Source organism: Sabethes cyaneus, chromosome 2, assembly GCF_943734655.1.
Source record: "Sabethes cyaneus chromosome 2, idSabCyanKW18_F2, whole genome shotgun sequence".
NCBI lineage: Eukaryota > Metazoa > Arthropoda > Insecta > Diptera > Culicidae > Sabethes > Sabethes cyaneus.
Window position 1 is genome coordinate 96,137,470 of NC_071354.1, and position 20,129 is coordinate 96,157,598.

General features: G+C 41.1%; 1 protein-coding gene across 2 annotated transcripts in view; it reads left to right on the top strand.

Moving 5' to 3' along the window:
• Positions 1 to 19,890, top strand: part of LOC128734271 (pleckstrin homology domain-containing family G member 5) — a 226,673-nt gene extending 206,783 nt beyond the window's left edge. For both annotated transcript variants that reach the window (XM_053828357.1, XM_053828358.1), the window contains 8 exons: positions 9,657 to 9,791; positions 9,851 to 10,056; positions 10,243 to 10,363; positions 10,580 to 10,831; positions 11,146 to 11,217; positions 18,554 to 19,149; positions 19,218 to 19,325; positions 19,392 to 19,890. In XM_053828357.1, coding sequence (XP_053684332.1) covers positions 9,657 to 9,791; positions 9,851 to 10,056; positions 10,243 to 10,363; positions 10,580 to 10,831; positions 11,146 to 11,217; positions 18,554 to 19,149; positions 19,218 to 19,325; positions 19,392 to 19,689 — 1,788 coding nt within the window. In that variant the 3' untranslated portion in view covers positions 19,690 to 19,890. The remainder of the gene's footprint in view (positions 1 to 9,656; positions 9,792 to 9,850; positions 10,057 to 10,242; positions 10,364 to 10,579; positions 10,832 to 11,145; positions 11,218 to 18,553; positions 19,150 to 19,217; positions 19,326 to 19,391) is intronic.
• The last annotated feature ends 239 nt before the right edge of the window (positions 19,891 to 20,129 follow it).

A 20,129-nucleotide genomic window follows, 5' to 3' on the forward strand; every position in this document is an offset into this window, starting at 1 on the left:
TGCATGTATTTCCACATGTAAATATGTCCTGTTTTGTCCAGCAAGATAACATCCGCTAACATCCATGCTGGGGGAAATGGATGCATACATACATTATTTGGTCTAATGAAATGTGATCTAAATTCCATTGGAATGACAGGAAACAATTCTATCGTACCACTTCTTGGTATATGCATTGTATTTAGTTTCATTAGGGAAAGATACATAAATTATTCGACCAATAATGGCAACTCATTCGTTCAGTCCATGAAAACATTGCCTTCCGAAAATTGATTAAACAGTTAAATGTATGACTTTTATGACTTGTATGCCGCGCCGCCTGTTTATTATTTCAATAGAAACTAGTTGGTAAAACTAGATGCCATCTATAACAAACGCATTTAATATACAGTCAGTCCACAATCATGGGTCACACACAATTGTGGGTCATTTTACCTTTAGTTGCGAATTTCTGTTTAAATATGATCTAATGATTTATCAAATTATTAGTGCTACCTATGAGTAACGATTTTAGCAATCAATTAGTATAATATTCATGCATTAATCGGTAAATAAAGCTAAAATGACCCATAATTGTGTGTGACCCATGATTGTGGACTGACTGTAGTACATCTCAATAATAACGATTATAAAATCTTTTGGAACATCCCATGTTTCAACTCTCTACTGCCAAAGAGCATCTTTTGCTCAACAAAATAATGTAAATTACATTTATAAAATTCTACAATTCTTAAAATGCCTACCAATTATTTGCCCAGCAAACACCAATTCGTATATCAATGTAATTTTCGTTATTGACTTATAATAAATTCAGTATCGTAAATATAGCCTAATCAAATGCGTACCAGTTTATATTCTGTCGTATTTGACGATAGGAAGTGTTTGACCTACGATTTCCAGTACAGAATTGTATAGCATTATAAAACTAATCGCTTTGAGTCGGATCTTATCGCATACAAAGACTTATAAAGTTGAATTGTTAACGTATATTTTGTAGTGCGTATATGGCCTCCAAATTAGTACGCATATGCTAGTTTTGTGCATCAGAAACGATTTTTCAGGGTATATATAGGTACATATAACTCATTTGTTGCTCTGATATGCATATGAAAATGTTTACTGGGTGTATTTTTTGTATAAGGTTTGTTTTTTGTAACTATCCATGAAAGGGTGATCACGCTACACTTTTATATACAATTATGTACACAATAATGTACAATTTTCTTTCACGTCATCTATAGAGTAAGGAGGGGTAAAAGTACGATGCGGGTAAAAGTGCGATTCAATGATTTATCAGTGCGGATTCCGAGTAAATTGACTACATTGGCATGGATGGGTGAGTACTTTGACAGCTTAAATCCATCATAAACATTTGTTGTTTACGAATCATAGTTGCTGAGTTATGGGTAAAAGTTATTTTAGAACGGTTTTGATGTAATATTTTGTTGTACGGCAAATACGATATCAACAGGAGGATATTACTTATTCACAAATTGTAACAGCGTTTTACATCACTCAGATATCTCTCTTGAAATTGCGGTGAGAAGAATTTACAAAATATATGTTGCTTTTCCATAATTTAATCAAACCCCGTCAAGCGCCTAGCGGGGCAAAAGTTCGATTTATTGACGGGGTAAAAGTTCGATTCATGGATCGAGAATCTAACTCATTTTACTGACGGGACGATGACACTATGCAAGTCCTTGCGACTTGTAAGGTACTGCGGGCGACGCTGCTCGTCCGTCAGCGTTATAGCCGCGATTCTCAACGGGGTTGTTCGGGGAAAGGAGTTCTAGTTCTATCACGGAGCGAAAAAATTCGTTTGTTTCAAACGAAATTTTTATAACAACCTAAAAATATTTTTGTTTCGAAACGAAATTCTATTTGAATCAAGAAAATAACAGTTTCGCTTTTCCATAATTTAATCAAACCCCGTCAAGCGCCTAGCGGAGTAAAGGTGCGACTCACGGACGGGGCAAAAATGTATAGCTTATATACAGCTTTTGGCACTATATTACAGATACTAGAAATGGAAGATCTGCAGAAAACTGTGTTCTACAGATGTTGGTCGAAGGAAAACAATGTTTTTCCGCTGATGAAACATAAAACAAACGTTTGGGAAAGTTTCGATCTGTCGGAGGCTGCAATACACCAGCGAAAAATAGGAAAGGTGTAAATTGAGAATATTCCTTACCGAAACATACCGCAGATTGACGATAATATGGTTTTGTTAGCTACTGCTGTGCTAATTTCATGGATTCGAGCTTCGCACTTTTGCCCCGCGGTAATCGAACTTTTACCCCGCTAGTGGGGTAAAAGTGCGAATCGGCACTTGTTCAGAAGAATGAAGAATTTATTTTCAATAACACTATTATTCCAGATGATTTATAGTTGAATGTAAAGACATTGAGTTGCTGCATCACTGTAAAATATATTTTGTTGTTGTTCTTCTTTATATCTCGCGAAAATTGATGACAACTTCAAACATCGCACTTATGCCCCGCCCTACTCTACTAAGTTTTTACGATCCGAATCTCTTGAACCACTTAAATATCTGTTATTGTAACCAAATGTCTCCTAATTCAAGTAACAAAACCCCGGGTTTTCTTCATTTGAAGGTGTCTCCCTCTGTTAACTCATTTGAACCTTTCTTTCCTCCGCCCTGATTCTTTTATGTCACAGAGCATATGTGCCAAATTTGATGAATAACCATCCAGGCGTTCCGGAGTTATGTCGAAACATACTTTCATACTCACTTTCACACAAAGACCTCCTCTTCTTTTGGGGTTCCTTCTCAGACAGCTTCCCCTTCTGTCACGTAGCAAGTTCTGCATCAATTTGCTCTCTGAAAATCCCTATTACGGAAAAGAAACAAAACCATTTTCCTAAGAACGATTTCCGACGCACCGCTCGATTCTATGGAATGGACGATGGGTAGTTCTATTAGCAGCTGCAAAGCTGAGCCAGAGTGCAAAAACGCGATAAATTACAATTGCATAAAAAGTTCGTAATTTTGCAAGGATGGTGTCTTTCGAGAGGATTTTTTTAAAAAGAAGAAAACAAAAGTTATTTATATCCTTTTATTCTACTACTATGTAGAAGTAGTAGAACTAAAGGATATGAATAACTTTTGTTTTCTTCTTTTTTATCGTTTCAGGTATTCTACTGAGACGCCCAAATAAACATTAGTTTAACAGCTTGGGTCATTCGTGACTTCTGTGGGTTGGGATTTTAATCCGGGTCGTCGGTGTGAGAGGCATGAATGCTAACATCTACACCGGGATTAATCCCATGGAGAAGTTTATTAAGGTAACCCGGGGCAAGTGGGACCTAAAAAATGCATAGTTTGGGTTTATTTGACTGTGTAATCTATGCCTATGGATATTTCGAAATTCTCGCAGCACAGAAACCCTTTAGTTGTATCACTTCGAAGGTTTAATTTACATGAAATGAAACTGTGGGAGGATTTTCAAAATCATGGCAAGTGGGACCTATATTCAAGTTTGTTTCAAAAGCATAAAAAACAGAAAATTGTGTATCTTCTATATAAAAATGGATTTCTGTCTGTCTGTCGGTCTGTCTGTCGGGATGTTCCTTATAGAATCAATAACTACTGAACCAATCGACGTAAAAATTTGCATGTAGAGGTTTTTGGGGCCAGGAAAGGTTTTAGTGATGGTTAGAGACCCCTCCCCCACTAAGAGGGGGGGGGCTCCCATACAAATGAAACACAAATTTCTGCATAACTCGAGAACTAACCAAGCAAATAGAACAAAATTTGGCATGTGGGTGTTTTTGATGACAAGAAATTATTCTATGGTAAATTGGGACCCCTCCCCTCTTTAGAAGGGGAATTATGACTCCTCTCCCCTTTGAGAGGGGGGCTTCCATACAAATGAAATACAAATTTCCTCATAACTCGAGAACTAATCAAGCAAATGGAACAAAATTTGGCACGTGAAAGTTTCCGAGGGCAAGAATATTTTCTATGGTGAATTAGGACCCCTCCCCACTTTAAGAGGGGGGCTCCTATACAAACGAAACACAAATTTCCTCATAACTCGAGAACTAATCAAGCAAATGGAACCAAATTTGGCATGTGGGTGTTTTTGGAGACAAAAATTTTTTCTATGACGAATTGGGACCTGTCCCCACTTTAGGAGGGGTGGGGGCTCCTGTACCAATGAAATACAAATTTCCTCATAACTCAAGAACTAATCAAGCAAATGGAACCAAATTTGGCATGTGGGTGTTTTTGGAGACCAAAATTTTTTCTATGATGAATTGGGATCCCTCCCCACTGTATGAGGGGGGGGGGGGCTCCTATACAAATGAAATACAAATTTCCTCATAACTCGAGAACTGATCCAGCAAATGGAACAAAATTTGGCATGTTAAAGTTTTCGAGGGCAAAGATATTTTCTATGGTGAATTAGGACCCCTCCCCACTTTAAGAGGGGGGGGCTCCTATACAAACGAAATACAAATTTCCTCATAACTCGAGAACTAATCAAGCAAATGGAACCTAATTTGGCATGTGGGTGGTTTTGGAAACCAAAAGTTTTTCTATGATGAATTGGGATCCCTCCCCACTTTAAGAGGGGGGCTCCTATACAAATGAAATCCAAATTTTCTTATAACTCGAGAACTAATCAAGCAAATGGAACCAGTTTTGGCATGTGGGAGATTTTGGAGACTTGAATTTATTTTATGATAGTTAGAGACCTCTCACCCCTGTGATAGGGGGATATGGACTCTCATACAAATAAAACAGAAATTTTTGCGAAACTCAAAAACTAATCGAACTCGAGAAATTCGAGACTTCCATAAAACATTAGTCAATAACAAGACCACAAAAGCTATCTATAGTAACACTAGATCATTCAGGTCGAGACGGCCACGAGTGTTGCCGGTGACCCGCCGTCGGAAGCGCCACCCACTGGGGGGAGGCAACTCCCCGCAGAAATCACTACTGTCTAGGTTTATTTATTTTCCTAGGTCTACCTGGGGTTCCTGGAACGAGCGACAGCGAGTAAGGAGAGGATCGCGAAATGGTACTTTCCACAATAAAGTTTTCCGTGAAATGGTACATTCCGCTTAAGGTTTTTCGCAAAATGATATTCGGCGAAATGTACAATCATGGCAAATATTACTATCCGCTTTCTGGCTATGTAATGAGGGAACAGTGGAGTTGTTTTCTACTTTACTGTGAGGAAAAATTGCAAATTTGTATACTAAACTACCCATTCCTGGTAACTAATAAGCATTAACATAAGCAGCAAATCAGCGTATCTGGCATTTATACTGCACGTTGTTGTATATTAGCTTTTTGACTGCATAGGTGTTGTAAATTTGCATCTAAAATTGTATACAAATTCTTCGTGCCGGTAATTAGCTGTAAATTGGCATTGTCAGCACTATAAGAAGGTTATCAGTAAAGTAGCTGTATATTTTGCCAAAATAGCATTTAAGTAGCGTTTAAGGCGACTTATTAGTTACCTGGGATGCTTTCATAGTTATGTAACTGCCAAAATGAATTATCTAAGGTTGAACTCCTCAGAAACTTGCAAAACTCGAGATTGTGACAAAGATCACCCGAGATTCATGATATATGGTTTTTTGCTTATTTTGTGGCAATACGAAGTTTGTCGGGTCAGCTTGTGTAATATAATAATAATAATAATATACAGCAACGTTAAAGCATTGCAAGAAGCAATCGAAGACTATATTTCTACGAATGGTTCATGCAAAAATGGCGTAACAAAATTAGATTATAACAGGCGACTTTATTATTAATATAAAACACAGATCGTAAGCAATTACATTGTAATGCATTATTATAATGGAATGTAGTTGTATCCAATTATTGCGAGACGAAATTTATGATTAACCATTGTTTAATAGCTCGAAAATACGATTATGATCAGTTTGTTTCACCATGCCCAACACGATAGAGCCACTAGTGAAACTATCATAAGAGATAGTTACGCTAGAACAACCATAACACTTTATAGATCCACTTCCAGTTACCGATTAGCTTAATTATATCAACTTTGCCTTCCCAGAGTATATTAACATCATTTAGATGTACCCAGAATGTAACCAAATTGTTTACGACGCAAATTGAAAGCCTAGGTGCTACATTCCGTTATCGAAACTTGACCTTCTGTTTTTATACGACAGACTTCGCAGCCAGCTATTAGAGTACAGGACAATTGCAGGGCCAGTTGCTACGATCCTATTGACTCTAGCAGCCTCTCATAGTCGATATTCGAACATACGACAACTGGCTTATTAGGCCAGCATCATATCTCGAGGCCAACTAGGAGGCTAATTGAAAATAACGGTCAAATTTAAAGTCCAGTCTTGGTGTTTGAAATGCCAATTATAAATAGTTTATAATTTTAATGCATGCGTTTGAACAGTATCTTTCATTTCTAGAAAAGTTCGGTTGGAGAAAATAAGATTGAAGAGAGCAATGAGCTCCGCTCCCACTTACCCCGTATTCCCACTTGCCCCGGGGTACCTTAATAAACTATAGCGCATCGTTCTAGTCGTCGCCGTCGTCATCGGCAGCAGCGTAAAGCCGGCTGTTCGAAGCGGTAGTCTTTATTCAACTCGATCTTCGGCTACTATCGACTTTCACCAAATTTACGATGGGAATCTCTCCAAGTAGCTTGTACTCCGACAAATATTGGCCGCAGTACCCTCCCTTCGATCACGGCAAAGATTTGTATGTTCTACCGATATAATAAAGGTTTTGTACATTATCAGTTTCGTTTCTTGATCGTAGCGGAAAGCACGCGAATGTTTAGTTTGAGCCTCTTTTTTTCATGTACTTGGTCATCAACGCAACTTTTAGTCGAATCCTCCTAGACTCCGCTTTCAATCTGGCTTAGATTACCTCCGCCATCGCAAAGTTCCTGGCTATAACATCAAAGTCACCTAGGAAGTCTAGGAGTTGGCTACCTTTGGTGAAAATCGTACCTCTCGTTTCAATTCCCGCTCGTCGAATCACTTCCTTAATAGCGATGTTGAACATCATGCATGATAAGCCGCCACCTTGTCTCAACCCTCGTCGCCAGCACCAATCAGCATATCTACTTCCCGTGGACGGTGAAAAGAAGCGTCCATTCTGATATTCGCGGAAGGGATGGTGCCAGTCACTTGCGGTGTGACGAGGCACTCAACATTGGTGGTGAAATCGTTTTAGCTGGATATCATTCTTACCAGACCATCACTCGATAACGTATCTGTGATCGCGCACCTCCGACGCCCGACTACAGGGACATTAGCTGGATACTTCGGCAGGTTCAGTCTCTTCACAATGGAATCCGACAGCAGATTAAATTGCGATCCAATCTGCGATGATCTCGAGTCCAACAATACTCGAACTTGGTGCACGTCGCCTCTTCACCATTGCGTCATAATCAGAAACACCCACCTGATTAACGGACGAAAAACACTCGAAAGGGACGTGCTTACGGGCTGCGTCAATGCTGGCACTGGATTCAGTTCGGCTGGCTTAGACGACTCACTCTTTCTCACCTCACCTTCTCACGCTTCTCGAGGTGGACCAGAGTGTAGTGTTTTTTGGCACACGTTCAACAGGACTTATCGCTCGAACGAGCAGCACTACGGTGGCCCTTCCTCAGGCAGTTGAAGTGCAGGTTTGCCTCTTTCAGCTTGCTCTGACGCTGCTCCACGGTCATCTTCTGGAAGGTCGGACACTTGAAGTTCTGATAATGATGGGTACAAAAGTTACACAGGTACTCCGGTATCACTGTTGTTGCATGCAAATAATTGGACGATCCACCTTTTATCGCAGGATTCTTGGCGGTTGATGCTTTGGAGGTTACTAAAGGGATAGTGGTCTCACACCGTTCTAAAATCACGCACCGCTGCTTCAGGAACCTAATCATCTGTTCATACTCTGGAAGCGCTGATTGATTGGTCGAAGCTTCCCAAAGTTCAAAGGTCTAGTTGTCCAACACGCGTGTCAGTAGTGTTATCCCAAACAGCTGCGACATTACGATTAATTGTTGGTTGAGCTTGACTCGGTTGTCGACGTGACGGGTGCATTCAATGACTAGTTTCCGTAGACCCTTCGACGATTTGTTTGGAACCTTTGCCATTTGCAGCAAACCGCAGATTCGAGGATCAGACGTTGGTTTCCGAAACGCTCCTCTAGAATCTCCCAAACTTTTTCATAATTGTTTTTCTGAAGCGTCTCCAGATCAATTACACCCGTGGCATCTTCCTTCGGTGAGTTTTCCAGGTGACACAATTTAACGGCGTCCGCATCGTTCGATCGTTACATCATGTCCTGAAACATGGCCTTGAAATGTGGTCATGCTTCTTAACGACCATCAAAAGGTTGAAAGGGGAGCATGATATGATTGGGTTTGCATAATCACAGGTTGATCACAGGTTGGAATGGTCTATTAGAACCCGCATCAATCGAAGAAAAAGATCCTAGAACAATTTAAGACTCCAACGCAAATCTTGTGAGTCCAGTCTTTGCAGGTTTTGCTGTATAAAAATTGAATAAGGTATACATTGAAGAACTACTTCCATCTGGCAGTTACTACTCCTCAGAACCGTAGATAACCGGTTCCTTGCTCGTCGATATTTGGCCAAGCTCTCCCAAGTGACAAAACATGAGAAAAACGAAAAAGAAGAAGGAAAGACACCTGAAAAAATAAAATTTTGTCTTCATTTTCTTTTTTCTCTGGCTGTGTTTTGTTTACAAAGCTCAAAAGTTATAAAAGTCTTTGCCAAGCTTCTACCAACAAAAGAAAAAAAATGTTTGTTCCAATTGCTCCGTTGTTTATTCCGTTGTACAGTTTCTGAGAAAAAGGTACATAAAGTTTGAAAATCGTGTATTTACAGGAGCGGCGTTTTATTCCGTTTAGGTTGTTCCACGCCGCACTGGAATGCTTATGTGTATGATCGTTTTTCGACCACTTCCCGTGGCCATTATTACAAAATTAGTATCAAAATAAACGGAAAAGGCTGCAGATTCAAAATCTGAAATGATTTCATCAAAAATTTTAGTCGTTTATGTCCCCTTAATCGAGTGAGACCGGCACCAAATTTTGGATTTTTACTTTCTGACCTAAAACGAATATTATTAGTTGCAATAAATTGCAAAAATTTATGTGTGGGATACATAGAAACTATATATGAAAAGTTTTCTCATTGTAGGCATAGGTAACTATTTTTACCCGTCTTACAAAAAGAAAAGAAAATAATTCTGCGAATGCCAGTTAAAAAGTGGGGCGATGGTAGTATAAAAAAATTTATTCCTAGAGGGATTAAGCCGTTTTCCAACGGCATAAAGTTCAGGAGAATTAAGTGAAGAGCAGCACAATTATCCTTCCGTCCGTCCGTTGTTTTTACATTAACGCAGAACATCTGCAGCAGCATCATTTGTTTTCGTTAGGAATAAAGAACCTAGTTAAAAGATCATTACTAAAGCCTTCGAGGAATCTCTACCGAGGTGAATAACCGACCACCTTTATTCTGTTAAGCCAGTAATAAATACTTTTTCCGATGATACCGAAAGTGTAATTTATTTATAGATTATACTGAAGCAGTCGATGTATCACAGAGTTCTGCTAACACTTAATTTCGTTACCGTTTTCTTTGTCCAGCTATTTTTGGCATGCCTGGAAGATATTCAATCGCACAGCATCCTGACCGATGTTGACCAGAATAAATTGTTTTCTAACATACGGGATATTTGTGAATCCAATCTGAAATTTTGGACCTATTTTCTGTACCCAATGGTAAGAACTAAAGAAATAATACTTATTACACCCATTAATGTAAACTTTTCTCGGTACAGGTAAAAGAAAGTGCGGAAACAAAACAGCCCATGAGCGTTTGCAAGTTCAAGGATGGCTTCATTAAGTTCTCGGTTATTTTTCATCCCTACACCAAGTACTGTGCGGAACAGAGCACCTGTCAATACTATTGTAAAGAATTGTACCAGAACAATTCCCTGTTTATGTCATACTGTGCCTGGTGTGAGTCGCAGAAAATGTGCAACCGGTGAGTGCTTTCGATTCGAACGCAGGAAGGAGTAATGAAAAGCAAGAGGGTGTATCCGAATCACTCACAGTCATGCTTCGTTTCCAAGCTATCAATCCATCATATGGCTAATTGATTCCATTTTCCGGTGAAATCAACGGTGCTTTGCCATTTGTTGCTCATATTTCTTTATTCTCTTTCTATTAGCCTTCGACTTGCTGATATCTTGGTCCGTCCTATGCAAAGGCTCACCAAGTACGGTCTGCTGCTGGTAGCAATTAAGAAGCATATTGTCGGTGAGCATGAGAGTGAAACGATCGATGAAATGGTAAGTGATACTAGAAGGATTGGCAAAAAGCTTCAAAGCCTCTATGTAAGCAGGAAAAGATGCTCAAGATACATATATCTCAATCTTGCAGTTTCAATTGGCACTAGACACACAAGGAGAATAACCATGCGCTTTCTTATTATAAAACAAATCTCCACTTCCATACTTTCATGTTTAATGCAAGCATGTTATAACTAGATAATTGGCTTCTTTCAGATTCACTCGGTCGAAGAGTTCGTGGCCGGTGTAAACACCCATCTAACCAACCGGCAAGAGAATGAAAGACTGAAAGGGATTAATGCACGGATTGATTCCTATGAGGTTGTCGACTCGAACAACGAGAACCTGGATAAAATGGTGAAGCACTACAGCACCATGTTTGATCTATGTTTGCCGATGCTGGGAACCACCGAAGGACGCAAACTGTTCCTGGAAGGAGATCTGAAATATAAAGATTGCCTCGGAAAGGTAGGTTGAAATCATGGCATTAATGGTAGGTTGCAAGGATGTAGCTAACCATGCGGCTCCATGATATGTCATGGACTTATTTCCTTAACATTGATCATATTCATAACATATTCAACTTTCTTTTTGTTTTTCACCTCTTGGTTACGATATACTAAATAAACATCAAAACTGCTGTTATTCTTATGCATCTCAATGCAAAAAAATTGCTTTGCGATGCACGTCCAGCTTCACCCCAAAACAACATCTACCTATTGAGTTTTGAGTTCCACTCACGTAAAGTTTTCGGTTTGGTTTTTTTTTTCTCTCTCTTTCAGATGGATGTGCACTGTTTTTTACTTACCGACTTTCTGCTGGTGTGCAAGAAAAACAAACATGAAAATTTAAAGGTGAGTTTTACGACCCCAATGTGTACCAATTGTAGTAACGAACAAGATATGATAAACAGCACAGCGTGCTGCAAAATCAGAGCGCTAATGCTAGCAATGTATATGAATAAATGTATACTTGTATAATGCAGCCCTAGTCTAGAAGTGCATGTGCATGCATATGCAATGTGTACCGATGGAAAAGAAAAATAAACCAACGGATTCGTGCAGACAACTGGTCGGCCGACCAATTGCACCTGCTTCGGTTTTATCCAAAACAAGTCAGGTTACTATATGAACTAATCTGCAACGTGATTCTTACGGTTTTTGGATTCACCGTTTCTGTCTCGTAGATGCCATATTTTTATATTGTTTAAATATAATCACAACTTCAACGAAAAACATGATTGATTTTTTGAAAATAGTTATACATAGTAAGTTAAAATTATGTTGACATTACGCGTCTAATGAAACCGTTCGTAGAAAGTTGTCAAAAATTATGGCTTTAATCCCAGGAAAGTTGTCACGGAAATAATGATGTATAACGAAAAACTGAAAATAGTTGATTAAATAAAAAAAATATGTTTCACGATTAAATTGCACCATTAATTTTATTCACGATAGATACGTCGCCTACGACTTGCAGGCTCATCAGTGTGAATAAAATGAATGCTGGAAGCTAATCGTGAAAATTTTTTCTTTCGTTCCATTTTCGTATTGTCCTAACACACTCATAAAAACTTTAGTTGAAGATATGAGCATAAGACAAGATTGTATCAACTGTAGAGTTTAGATTTAGAATCTCGCAAAATGTATTTGTTGAACAATTTTAAGATATTTCAGTGTATCTGCAATTGACTGACGTCCGCACATTAGTAGAAATAGCACTAATTCGAAATATTTACCTTTATTATTATTTTTCAATTAATTGCTGATGAGCAAAACTCCACCAATTAATTCGGTTGTGGGCCACCGCTCTCCAAATGCTTGGGCACCGTGTACTCGCCGCCAGCAGTTCTAAATATCTTGTTGCAAGCTGTGCTCCTAGTTCTCTTGTTACTACCGAGTTTGAAGCAAAGACCACCTTCGCAAGGTATTCCCACCGCATTCATCCAACTGTAGCGTTCCCTGGAATATTGGGTTCACTGTGAAGCTGAGCGAGTTCATGATTCATCTTTCGCCTCCATATCCGCTCATTTGCACACCACCGTCGTCTCTCGAAAATTCCGAGTCATTGAAGATCTTTCTAAAATATTGTGCACCATTCATGCCCGTAAAGAACAACCGGTCTACTGAGCGTTTTGTATAGTGTACACTTTGTACAAGGCTTACAAGCAAACATTACTATCGGTCACAGGTTTAGAGCTTAACCATATACACCATAGTGTAGTCCTGTCGATCTAGAACTTCACTGCACTGCTCGTATAGGTGTAGCCTATGGAACTTTTTTGAGAAAACTTAACTGGAAATTTATATGGGCATCTGACTTAATGGAGACGCATGGTACATTGTGAATATCTTGAACATAATTAACAGATCAAAATGAAAATGACATTGTTTGGAACAGGATGATTTGATTGCGCAACAAGCATTTCTAAAATCCTTTTCTTATCCGCCTGGAAGTGTTATTAAACTTTTCTCATTCTGATAATTGCGATACAAGTTATTCGTCTACGCATAATTGGCATAATTGCAGGCAAACTTTCAGAGATGTTTACAATAGTTTTGCTGCTAGATAACTGAAAAAAGCATTCTTCTTTACCTTTTCTTTGTTACGTATCATGTTGAATAGAACAATTGGAAATTATTCTAATTTGCAAATATACTCCAGCAAACCTGGTTTGATGGGCAGCGAGAATGCCAAGCAATGGATGAAGAAGCTGGCTAGGCATTGGGAACAATATTTCGATGCATTGTTGAATGGTCAATGTTGATAGAGCGATCCACAGAAATAGGATAACGATTGAAGATGATGGACACACTGTGGATCCGCGAACTTTGGACGAGGTTAGAAAAGCAGCGAGAGAGCTGAAAAACGGCATGGTTTGAAACAAGATGACGGACTATGGAATTTGCTGTTCAACATTGTATTGGAAGGTGCTATTCGAAGGACAGGCGTGTAGAGAAGCGGTACCATCATCACGAAATCTCATATGCTCCTAGCGTTTGCGGACGACATCGGTATCATCGGTGTTAACCGTAGAACTTTGAAAACAGCGAACATGCGTCTTAAAGAGGAAGTTGCGCGCAAAGGGTCTTTCATAAATTGTAACAAAACAAAATATATGGTGGCTCGTGGGTGCTGTAACTGCGGTGGTTTTGAAGTGGTCGACGAATTGTTTTACCTTGGTATGTTAGCGACATCGATGTGAGTCGTTAAGTAAAAAGGCTGCCAACCACAGGGGTCAGATTCTGCGAGGCTCTGGCAAAGCTGAACGTAGATCTGACCAACGTCAGCACCATGAGTACCTTCAGTACCCAGATAACACAACATCGTAATAGAAAGTTCACAATAAATCATATGCATGTCAATTTCACATTGGAATTGTATAATGATTAGAGTGTGTCAAAACAAAGTGAACATAAAGTTATTTTGCAGTCGTGTGTGTTCTCATATACAACTCATGACTGTGAGTTATAAAGCAGTATAGATGATTGCAATATTAAGTTATATCTTAATCGTATATTCAGGAGTATTAAGTTGCGTGTTATAAAAACCACTGTATAAAATGCAAAAGAGAATTACAAATAATTGTCAAAATTTTCGCACGTATATTGCCTCCACTTTGGTACATATATGTTCTGGCGTAAAATATAACTTTTTCGTTCAGATATGATTTTTTTTTGTCGGAAGATTTTACCACTGCGACCACCGGTTCAGATATGATGTCATATTTCTCAGTTGCAAATGAGATATACAAACCAAATTGTTTACTGGGTAGGAACGGCACGGAGTCTATCATCGACGTGACATTCGGCAATCCTGGTCTGATAGGAGACTGGAGGGTAGACTATGACTACACTCGCAGTGACCATCGGGTGGTCCGCTATGGTGTCGGTCAGATAACGAGGCGGCAGGCGGCGAGTAGAGCCGACGGCGACGCTTCAACCACCCGTGGGTGGAAGATAGATACTTCGGGATCGAAGTATGATGGAAGCGATCCGAAGGGAGTCAGGTGATCGCAGTATGCTCGATCCGGACGCTGATCATTTGGTTGAGGTACTGTCGCGAGTATGTGACGCTACTATGCCTAAGAAAAACCGACCTAGGTATGGGAGGTCACCAGCTTACTGGTGAACAGCTGAAATTGCTGAACTCCGCGGAGCGTGCTTTCGTGCGAGGAGAATTATGCAAAGAGCTCGTTCGGACGAAGGCAGGGCTGAATGTCGAGTAGCACTTGTTGCTGCACGCGCTGCGCTTAAGAGTGGAATAAAAGCTAGTAAACGAGCCTGCTTTGAAAGGTTATGCACTAGTGCCAATGCGAAACCGTGGGGTGATGCCTACAACATCGCAATGGCAAAGTCCAAGGGCGTGATGTGCCAAGTGGAGCGATCACCAGAGATGCTGGAGCGGATATCTCAGACCATAGCGTAACATGGTCGGCCTCTCTCTCTCAGCCGGACATCCAAAGTAACGTGGGCGACGGCGGTTTAGAGGTCGGGGAGAAAGCGACAGTTACAAACGAGGAACTCATTTAGATCGCTAAATCCCTAAAGGTGAGCAAGGCACCGGGACCAGACGGAACCCCTAATTTGGCCATTAAAGCGGCTATTTTAGAGATTCCCGAATTATTCGAAGCAGTAATGAATAGAATCCTGAAAGATGGCCAGTTTCTGGAAAAATGGAAGCGACAGAACCTAGTCCTATTGTCGAAGTCGGGAAAACCTCCGGGTGTCCCCTCGTCATAAAGGCCGATCTGTCTACTCGATACTGCCAGAAAGGTACTAGAGAGGGTTATTCTTAACAGACTCGTACAGTACACAGAAGGCACAAACGGTCTGTTAAGGAACCAATTCGGCTTCCGAAAAGACAAATCTATAGTTGATGCCATCTTGTCTTTCACTAAGACAGCCAAGGTAGCTATCCAGCGCAAGAGGACAGATATCCGCTATTGCGCACTAGTCACACTCGACGTGAGTAATGCGTTTAATAGCGCTAGTTGGTACTCCATAACCAACTCGCTTCGGAACGTGCAAATGCTGGTACACGATTCTGGAAAATTATTTCCAGAATCGTGTATTACGCTACAACACGGAGGAGGGTCAGAAGTGCATTCCAATCACCGCAGGGGCTCCATACATACCCGGTGTTGTGGGACGTCATGTATGACGAGGTGTTGAAGCTAAAGGTCCCGGTGGGGGTGGTGATTGTCGGCTTTGCGGACGACATCACTTTGGAAGTCTAAGGTGAATCTATCAGAGAGGTTGAGTTGACGGCTGCCCACTCTATAAGCATTGCCGAAGATTGGATGCGCTCCAGGAAACTGGAGCTAGCGCATCATAAAACGGAGGTTATCGTGGAGAACAACCGCAAGTCGGTGCAGCAAGCAAATATCAGCGCCTGGGACTACACTATTTCTTCAACGCGGTTCATAAAATTCCTGGGAGTCATGGTCGACAACAAGCTCAAGTTCGGAAGCCACGTCGACTATGCCTGCAAGAAGGCTTCCACAGCTATTTCGGCATTGTCTCGTTTGATGTCTAATAGCTCTGCAGTATATGGCAGCAAGCGAAGGCTATTAGCCAACGTGGTCCAGTCCATACTTAGGTATGGCGGACCGGTGTGGTCATCGGCGTTAGGAACCAAAAGCTCCCTAGGTAAGCTGGAAAGTACCTATCATCTCATGTGCTTGAGAGTGGCGAGTGCGTATCGCACAGTTTCATATAACGCAATCTGCGTCTTACTGGATATCAGTGAGGACGTTCAACGGCGAGTAAATAGCCTAACTACCTTAGTCCAGTAGTTGTCTAAGAGGGTGCGTTAAGCACAATAGCCCCTCCATGAAGTAATACCGATAAGGTGGTGCCATGGGGGATTGAGGCTGGAGACGACTCGAGTAGGGTTTTAATGGGTCGGGATCCTCAAGCCTCATTAGAGGGGTCGGGATACCCAACCCCACACCCTGAGTTGTCTTCTCAGGTGTCTGATAGTACCGTATCTTCTAAGGTGCTGAGCAGATTTCCCTACTCGTAAAAAAGAGAGTGCTATGCATTTGTTCAGAGAAGTGCTGAAGTGATCCTTCCACCTTGATAGTCCATCAAGATAGTACCATTTTTACCATTCATCAGCCTCCTACATTTATCGTTAAGATGAGGTAGGTACGTAGGTCGTACTGCTGATTTCATTCCACGTACGTGATGATGTTCTCTGCGACGCTGATGATGGCTAATTTTATTGTGTCCTTAAGCGGCAGAGCAGTTTTATGCGAATACGTCTATGCCGGTTAAGGTTCTTAACAAGTTGGACGTGAGCCGATGTAACCTTGTACCAAACAGAGCGCCCCAGGTGCCGGAACTCTTATCCCTACCTCCAAGTTGTGCCGATTGGAACGTCTAGTCTTTGGTTATACCCTCGGTTGCATATAGGTTGCAAAGAAAGGGGGGCTCTTAATGCCTGCGGGTAGGGCTCAGTGCAATGGTGTACTGAGGCGAGCGAAGCTCACATACTATAAGCCAGTTGCAAACGTCGTAACCTCTAGCTGGAATTCGGGACTCAAAGACTCAAGTCAAAAAGCCAGGTGTAAGCATCCAAGTGTGTTAGTTCTAAGTAGATCCTAATCATGGTATACTGTAAATGCGGAATAAGTTTAGTTAAGACGCCATAGGGCAAGACAGCTGTGCCATTCTTAGGTAAGGAAAGGTGACATCTTCCCGAAATGGAATTAGTTAATGGCACGGCCTTTTGTCCTAGTAAAACGGTGGCTAGTCTCTAAGTGCATTCAAAACGAACCTATCACCTACGTCAAAGTCCGTGATTCATTGGATCATAAAGGCGACATATTACAAGCGGAAAAAGCGGCTCAAAGTTTGGACCCAAAAATATGGATAACTTTATTAATAGACCAAACCTCTTGTTTTTAGTCTTGACCTTGAAATGCGGTCAAGCATATATACTAATATTTACAGAAACGGTGGTTCTACAATTGATGAAGGGACAGTGGGGGAAAGTTAAGAAAATTTTTTGAACGGATGGGAAAGAGTGGAAAGGTGAGTGGGGGGGGGGGGGTATTGGTAGCTACGCTTAATAAGTTGTCGTTGTGACTCCTACCTGTTGTCGAATGCTGCAAGGTGCATGGGTCGAACCAAGCTATAATCTGAGATAATAATCGGAATCGAACCCTGGCGGGTGTTGTGGGTTCGAAACGCGGGACAACGGTAATTGGTCCTACCGATGGACAGTGGAAGAATGGAAGAAATGCTGTCATACAAGAGGTGGTATTGAACGACTAAGAATGGTACTTGGTCGCTGTAGTCACTGGCGTCTACATCTGCAGCTGTTACGTCCACCAAGGTGGATGTCGAAGTAGTTTCACCAGATATTAGATAACCTTACTGACGAGCACATGGGACTTGAGCTGATAGTGCTCGTCAGTAACAAGCACATAGGACGTGAGCAGCCTTCGATAAAAACTTGTTAGTGGAAACACTCAGCGCGTAGCCAACAAACGGGCGTCACTCAGTATACTGGTGAAATGAAACCATCGGTATCCTCCGTTTCAAGTACCATAGACTGGAGAGGTGTATTCAAAGGGTCCGAAATGACAAGGATATCGAAACGCGTAGAGTAGAGCTTAGAATGGCCAGGTTGGCGCTCAAGAAGGAGGTTAGGTGTAGTAACAAACCCTGTTTCCTGAAGCTATATCGTGATGCGGATTCAAACCCCTGGGGCATTGCCAAACAGGAGGTGATGAAAAAGATAAAGGTTGCAATGACTCCGCCTAGTCTTTTCTCACAACAAGCAGGCCACTTCTTAACTGAACTGTTGCTTCGCGTACTGTAGGGTACCGGATTAACGTCATCTTAATCCAATGCTTGCTTTTAGGACAAGTAATCATAGACCGATAGTGAGTGCTAGCAATGAGCTTCGGAACTGAGAACATAATTTTAGGTAAAAAAAAGTTCTTCTTGAAGTTGATCTAAGGCTCACTCACCAGAAATTCGACTCTGGGCAAATTATTTGCTTTCAGTTCTTTAACGAGCTGTATTTTATACGGTTTTGGCCCAAAATCTTTGCGTAAAATCTTGATCGTGGTAAAAGCGGTTTGACAATAACGGTCGGTTTACAATATTTTTTCAATCCCTTTTCTAATAAGAAAAAAATTCATATAAACATATTTATGTAATTTATTTATTTCAGATCGTTCGGCAACCCTACATGACCGACAGGCTAACGGTGCAAATCAAGGAGCAAACTCTGTACTGCTGCTATCTGAACGAATTGTCCTTGGTCGTAGCGGCTTTTACACTACATTGCTCAAAAGCTCAAAGTTGGTATGATTCAATCACCAAGGCCAAGCACATTTACTCCCGACTGAAACTTGGTACTGCGTCAGATATGCGCCAATACGGCACTAACATTAGCATATGCAGTATCAACAACATCAACAGCAATATGAACATCAACAACGATAATCTTAGCATCCGAAAATCGCCGCTCAATAGTTCGATAGGTAGTAGAGTCAGTAGTTTGAACAATAGCCATAGTGGGTCCGTGGATCTGAACGAATCCAAGCCCGTCTCCATAGATTTTGAAAAAGCGAATTCACTATCCAGTGACGATGGTGCTAACGGTACCGCTTCTGCCGTTCAAGGGAAATTTCCTCCCGGTGGTCAATGGAAGCCAAAATCAACTGTCACAACCATGCTAACATCATCAAACTCGCTTACAGTGCAGCCATTCAGTGCTTTGGGACAAAGTATGCCCAATCTAAATCTTAGCTCTATACCAAATAAGTAAGTTTGCTCCAAACCTATGAATCGACAGAATTTTTGATTACTAATTTCGTATATTTATCTGACAGCAACACTCTATCAGTTCCGGGCACTTCTGGAAGCCACTCCCATTCAGGTATGGTTCTGTTATCCCCTAGTCAACGAGGCATATCTTACCCACCACCATCGCCGACAAGGTTAGCCCTCGATGCGATAAGATCCATTCCGAATACTAATAACGCTATGCTTACCTTCTATTGCAGAGCAACCCTCCGGCGAGGATTTGCTTTCTCATCGTCGATCAAGAATCCACCGCTCATTAAAACTCGCAACGTTGCATCACAGCAAAGTTTCATCCTCTCCCAGCAGCCCAGCTTCAATTCGGCCACCCTGGGTCAACATCAACAGTGCCTGCAAACGCCATCGCCCGGTAGCTCGCCAAATGTTCCGTTCATCAAGCGAAAAAACAGCTTCCAAAGCCAAAGTCCATCCGGCTCGAATCAAGTGCAGGGTCAAAGTGCCGTTTTCGATCCGAACAGCCATGAAACTGATGCTACCTAGTATAAGCTTTTGCCCTCCGGGCGGAGGTAGGGTCCGCTTTATCTGGTCACGTACTATAGGAAATAGCATTTATTTCTTCCCACCTAGCCTAGCCAGGCTGGTGCGGGTCCCACTTTGTGTCCTATGAACAACCGTACTTTCTGTGGAATTGTGGCACCTATTTACTACAGTGCTAATGTTGTTTGTTGTACATATTGAAATTTTAACCACCAAATTAGATTAGTCGTATAGAATATTACAATATTATTTATTATAAAAGTAGGTACTAGGAATTCTGTAACTGTTCTTAGCTATTAAAATGTTATTATTTTGTTTTTAAGAAAAGTTGAACACTGAACACAACAAAACGATGCTGTGACATACACTAGAACCAAAGGACAAGAAAACACAAAAGAACAGTTATTTTGTGGAAAGACATCGGAGCTCACAGGAAAATGAAA